The sequence below is a fragment of the Amblyomma americanum genome, chromosome 11 (genome assembly GCF_052857255.1).
Source record: "Amblyomma americanum isolate KBUSLIRL-KWMA chromosome 11, ASM5285725v1, whole genome shotgun sequence".
In the NCBI taxonomy this organism is placed as follows: domain Eukaryota; kingdom Metazoa; phylum Arthropoda; class Arachnida; order Ixodida; family Ixodidae; genus Amblyomma; species Amblyomma americanum.
In genome coordinates this window covers 85972563-85978355 of record NC_135507.1, presented here as the reverse complement: position 1 = coordinate 85978355, position 5793 = coordinate 85972563, and the positions used below count along the sequence as shown (strand labels likewise).

At 44.1% G+C, this 5793-nt stretch overlaps 1 protein-coding gene across 2 annotated transcripts; it reads right to left on the bottom strand.

Moving 5' to 3' along the window:
• Positions 1–1162: 1162 nt before the first annotated feature.
• Positions 1163–5091, bottom strand: LOC144109521 (uncharacterized). Of its 2 annotated transcripts, none has more exons than XM_077642346.1 (3): positions 4887–5091; positions 4154–4321; positions 1163–3815 (listed from the first exon to the last, which is right to left on the bottom strand). In XM_077642346.1, the coding sequence occupies exon 3, from the start codon at positions 3804–3806 to the stop codon at positions 2748–2750; it is 1059 nt and encodes a 352-aa protein (XP_077498472.1). In that variant the 5' UTR covers positions 3807–3815; positions 4154–4321; positions 4887–5091; the 3' UTR covers positions 1163–2747. The 2 variants fall into 2 exon arrangements, 1 of the variants encoding a protein (XP_077498472.1); XR_013309615.1 differs by lacking the exon at positions 1163–3815 and adding an exon at positions 3883–4054.
• Between the last annotated feature and the right edge of the window lie 702 nt (positions 5092–5793).

Genomic DNA, 5793 nt, shown 5'->3' with positions numbered 1-5793 from the left:
CGGAACGTGGCATCTATCATGTTGATTTCTATAGGCACCCTGCATCCGCCAGGCGCCGCCACCTTCGGCTGTCGTGAAGCGCCACCGCGTAGCCGCTTTTGGGTTCGCTGGGGGATAGCTGCAGCAGACGACGCGCCTCACGCGGTGCAGCGGGATGGCGGTAAAGAACGTGCCCTTTGTTTTATCGACGGGTTTCCTAGAAATTCAAGATGTTGACGTTTTTTTTTCGCGGTGCAAATCTAAAAAGGGTACACTACTACTGCAAGAGGGCCCCGTCTGCGACGTTAGTGAAGCTGTGCTTGCTCATGGCTCCGAAATCGCGGGAAAATGCATAACGTACACAAGAATAAACGCAGCGACAAAATCCGCGACGCATGAGGTAAGTTTCGTTACTTCGACAGCACTGTACAAGTGCTCTAAACAAATGTGAGATTCCAGATGCCGACTTACATATTTTTACCGCTGTACTGGTGTTTTAGATCCACGGAAGCCGAAGAATCCGCAGAGCTAGCTGTGACTGCCGCGGTAGCGTAGCGGGAAAATGTCAGCACACGGCGGCCGTTGCTCTCTACATTCAACAGTACAAATGTAGCTCCTGCAGAAGCCAACCGCGACCTTGGGGGCCTTCCGTCATCGCGGAAAGCTTACCCGAAACTGTCCAAAGTTCATGGGCCGAGAAAAGAAAAAGGTAACTTGTTTTGGTCATGCTCTCAAATGCAATCACCCCACTCGTTCTGAAAGCAAGATTCCTTGATGATATTTGCGAATGTACATTAATGTAATCTTATTTTACGTTTAATTGCGTGCGAAAAACGTTGATCTCGGCCATGTGATAAGGTTTTTCGCGGACATCATATGTCCGTTGCCCGACATGCTTCGCGCAGAGGCACTACCCAACGACGAAGTTGCCCCAGCCGCTTCCGAATGCTCTGAAAAGGAACTAGAACTTTTTGAATGGCCCAGAAAAGGGGAAAGCTTTCACTGTTATGAAATACAAGAAAGCAGAGGCAGAATGATTTTTAAACGAATTAACTCTCCTGAGAGGTTTGTGTAATTTAATTCTTTATTCAGCATGTCATTCTATAGGAATTAAGGAAACATTTTTTCAAAGACACAATACATATTTAATGATCTTGTATCACGATACTGTTTAAACCATGCAGGCTCTTAGGCGAAGAGCAAAGAATATATCACCAGTGCATTATGGTGGATGCAAAGGACATCAAAGACATGCTCCAGAACAGACAGACAGAGGCCTTTGGAGTAATGAAAGATTCTGGAGAATCACAGCCACAAAGGTATATCAGTAGTGTTTAACTTCTCTTTTGCGCAGCACAGAACCTCTTCTGGTGTTCATTTTCTCGTGCCAGTGCTAAAACAGCCTTGTTGTTTTCTTCTGCACGCACACAGGGTATTGACCTGCAGTGAAGAGCTCCTGTATGACCGTGCTCAACGCATTGTCTCAGAAACACAGTTCACTGGTCCTGCATTACAATATGGTTTGGCAAAGGAGCGAGAAAAAAATTTGAGGCTGAACATGGTACAATGGTCTCTCAATTTGGCCTTGTGGTATGCTCAGATGATCCATGATTCGCGTGCTCTCCGGAAAGGATTTTCAAGTAAGCAGTTGCATAAACATGTTTTGTCGTTCACTAAATAAAATGTGATTTCAGTGATCAAGACGGCGAAACAGTTCGGCTGAAAATAAAATTTCGCTACACCAGGAGAAATCAGAAGTTGGCATAAAGGCCCTCGCTAAAGTACCTATGTGGCGACAAAGACTTGCATTTAAGATGCAATCGCCCATATTACACACAGATACAAGTTAGCTTGCATGCTCTTCGCCTCGAAAAGTGCTACTTCTATGTGTATTCAAGTCCGGACTCCCTCACATTTCCTGTTGTGAGGGACAATAGATTCTTGCCTTCGGCAGTCCCAAAGCTGCGTCAGTTTTATTTTCAGCATTTTTTGAAGGCAATATCCGAAAGCAGAAAAATGTGATATTCCCCGCCCAGCAGCCCTTTCACTGGCCATAAGGCTGAGAAGTCGGTTATTAAATGTGGAAGCAGTACATTTTATTTATGCTATTTACAATGGCTCCACTGCAGTCATTTTGGAAAGTCTCATGTGTAGTACCACATTCCCCACTGCAATAGTCTGTCAGTGCAATAAACAGTTGAAATCAAGTGCAATCCTGCATTGTGTTTACTGTCCGTCTTCCAGCCTTTCCAGCAAGTTGAAGCTAAAAGTTTGAGTTCATTGCAGCTTTTGACAATACAGTGAAGCATTGCCACGGCAAAAAGAAAGACATAAATCCTTTTTCTAGGCCCCTAGCACCACATTGGTGTCACATCACAAGCAACGGTACAGCAGTTTTGCTCATTGCAACAGCAAACACAGGACATAACAGTTCTACTTTGGAAAAAGAAAGAAAACGAGAAAAAATAGAAAAATAATGCATTGATCACAAAACACGCTGACAGTATAGTAATGAAACAAACATAAAAGAACGGATTGGGTTTCGCTGTGCATGAAACGTAACGAAAATGCACTCACTGCTGAGACAGAAAAAATAAATTTGTTTCTGAAGCACAGACAAGCTGGGATACCGTTCCATTATTTCCATTAATGAAGTATGCCGTTTAAAAGCTAAGGAACCTGCCACGATGGTAAAATTGTGCCATAGGTCGTCCTATATTTTGTTTTCCTGAATATGTGTTAGGGCACTTCAATATTGGTTCAATGCATCAGTCACTGCAGTATTTTTTTGCGAAGATTCCAGGCTTAACATTAATAATAACAGCAACCACGTGGAAGATGTCGTCAACATATCTAGCCAATTCATGTGGAATTCTGTTAGTTAAAATTTGAAATATCTTCAGTCGTTGCATCACTCGCTCTACATGGATGTGTACCGATGCTGTTCCATAAGTAGCATCCACTTCTGACTCAGTAAACTGACTACTTGTTGCAAAAGGTGGCATTACCAAAGTTGCTTGCTGTGCATCAACCCCAGTTCTAATGGCTGGAAAGCCCTTGTCGGCCAATATAACGTCACCGGGTTCCAGAAGAGACAATAATTTGCTCTCTGTGGTGACTACTGCATCTGTGGTCCTGCCTCCAAAGCCCTTAGAAATGAATGTTATCAACCCGTTAGGAGCTATGCCAATTAGATATTTCAGTGTATACCGTCCTTTGTAGTTAGAATACCAAAGGTTACGCTTCTCAATGCCTGGTCGCATTTCTGTTTCAAGTTCTGTGCAGTCAATAATAACTATACACATGGGGTAGTGCTCACGAAAGCTAGCTGGCATTGTTCGTTGTACAACTAACCGTGACGGCCAGAATATCCAGGTATTTGTAGCTGTCTTGAGGTTGGCAAGAATTGATTTGAAAATTCGAGAAGTTGTCGTGCTGTGAATTTCAAGTAATGTTGCTAGAAATGAAAACGGAAGGCCATGTTTTAACTTGATCAAAAACAAAAGGAGTTTGTCTTCAATGGAAAGTTCATTGACCCGTTGTGTTGAGGCAGGAAGAACACTAAGCAGAAGGGCAAACATTTGAAAAGACTCTGCTGTTAATGACTGCAGTGTAGATTCATCATTACACAGCGCTTTAAACCCGCCTAAGTAGGGCTGCTTATGCACTGGGCCAATGGCCTTGTCACAAGAATCGATATCGCACACCGTTACTTGCACCACTGTAGATGATGTCTTGGGGGATACAAAGCAGCTTGCAGTGCAAGTAGAAGTCACAGAGCGAAAGATGAGCTCTCCAGTAACGCACTCCGGTTGATCTTCTGTCATTGTAAATGCCTGCATTACAGAAATACCGATAAACACCACATAACACATTTTCATTTGTGTGGGAGTCGAATATGTACAATTCATCACTCGAGGAAAATAAAACTCTTACATCAACTAGGCTAAATTCCATAGGTGCAATTTTATTAGCTTGTTCTGCGGAGTAATCAATGGCAGGGACAGGTGAATCCGGGTGTGGGGCAGGATCCTGATACTTTCCTGCAGCTTTCTTCTTTTCCCTTTCCATTTGCCTACAAGCGTTAAACAATAAAAATCACAACGACCATCCGCAGCCTGTCTATAACTGGAATGCATTTGACACTCTACGCTTTAGAGGAACACGCGTGTACCTTTCAAACCGTCTGCTTGAGCCAGTAGTTTGTTTCTTCTTGTAAACAGACGGGAACATGCTTGGATGTTATGAAGGATGACCTTCTTCGTTGGCCTTGACATTGCCGACAAAATGCTTACTGCATATCCTTGACTTTTTCGTTGGAAGCCAGGCCGTCCCGTCTTCACTGCGCAGTACAAATGAAAAAAAAAAGCTGGGTAGAAAGGCACAATAAAGGACTTCATGCTAGCACAGCAGCACGCTGACAGTGCCTAAAAAGCAATAAACACAGTTCCCAGAGCCCGTAACAAAACCTACAAACAAGTACAGTAAGAACCCGAGTAACACGCAAAGGCTGCCACCGAAGCGTTTAACACGGCCTCTTCAAACGTTTAGCGAGGTTTGGAATCTACGATAAAACAAGATCAACAGCATTTTAAAAATAAACGCTTTGAAAGGTCACAAGCGCAGTGGAGTGGAAACACGCATATAGTTCGCGATGCTAGCGTCGTTGTGAGAGCGCTGCGGTTTCGTGTAAACGTTGCTAGGACAGACGTGAAGATAGTGTTCGACCGCCTTGGTCTACTCGTGCGGGCGCTTCTACACTTACGCTAGAGCTCGTTCACGGCCCGACGATAGCAATCTGAGCTTCTTTCTTCATGTAGTGGTTTCAAAACGATATATAAAAACACACCTGAGCGCCGATTTCCTAAGTATATTGTCAATGACAATAATAAGAACCGAAGTCTTACTTCTGACGACGAACTAGTTGTATCCAACGCTGGCTCCGTTCTCTCTCCCAGGGTCTCGATGGGAAGGAGAAAAACTTGATGCCTGGTGAGTTGCTGTACTTGCTGTTACACCCTACTACACAGCAATTTTTGTTGTTGGGACGCGGACCCATGGAAACGCAAGCGCAAAAACAAGGCTTCTCGACGAAACAGCGGCGGCGATGCTACTCGGTCAGCGGGACTTGCTCAGGCTTGCTCGGCTGCAACCTTCAGCGGACGCTCAGGCCGCCGCTAGAGGCGCCGTCGTCGGCGCCGGACGACGACGCTATGCCGTTTGCAATCTAATTACAAGGCATTCCGTAAGTATAGGCAATGTTTCCGCTTCGTATATAAGCGCGGGCAATGCAAAAATATTTAATGCTTTTGTCTTGAAGCATACTGGCAATGAGCTATTCATGACCTGAGAGTTGTTGCTAAATACTAGACACAAAATTAAAAAAAATTATTTCCTGGTTATTTCCAACGCGTGGTCATAATGAGCGGCTACCTGCCCTTAGTAGATGCCTTCATGTTTCGCATACAAAAGTAACATACTCTTCCCTTTCGAGACAAGTGAAAACAAAATATGCCACCACCATCTGGAAGACGTTGGAATAACGAGCATTAGCTGCTTGGTAGCGCGATCTATTTTCCATGCGGTGTATTCCCACGTGATCAGGCTACTTTTCCATACCTCACGGCTAGTGGGCGCCTTCAGCCTTCAGGTCGAATATTTTGTGACCAATTTGGGCCGAAAAAGTTTTTCGACTCTTTGGAATATTTTCTGACCTCAAGGCGGTTGGCGCCCCGAATGAATGAATGAATGAATGTATGAATGAATGAATGAATGAATGAATGAATGAATGAATGAATGAATGAAAACTTTTGT

Bases quoted from the DNA above. Each gene is read 5' to 3' on its own strand.
- LOC144109521 (XM_077642346.1), bottom strand. From the start codon at position 3,806: ATGACAGAAGATCAACCGGAGTGCGTTACTGGAGAGCTCATCTTTCGC.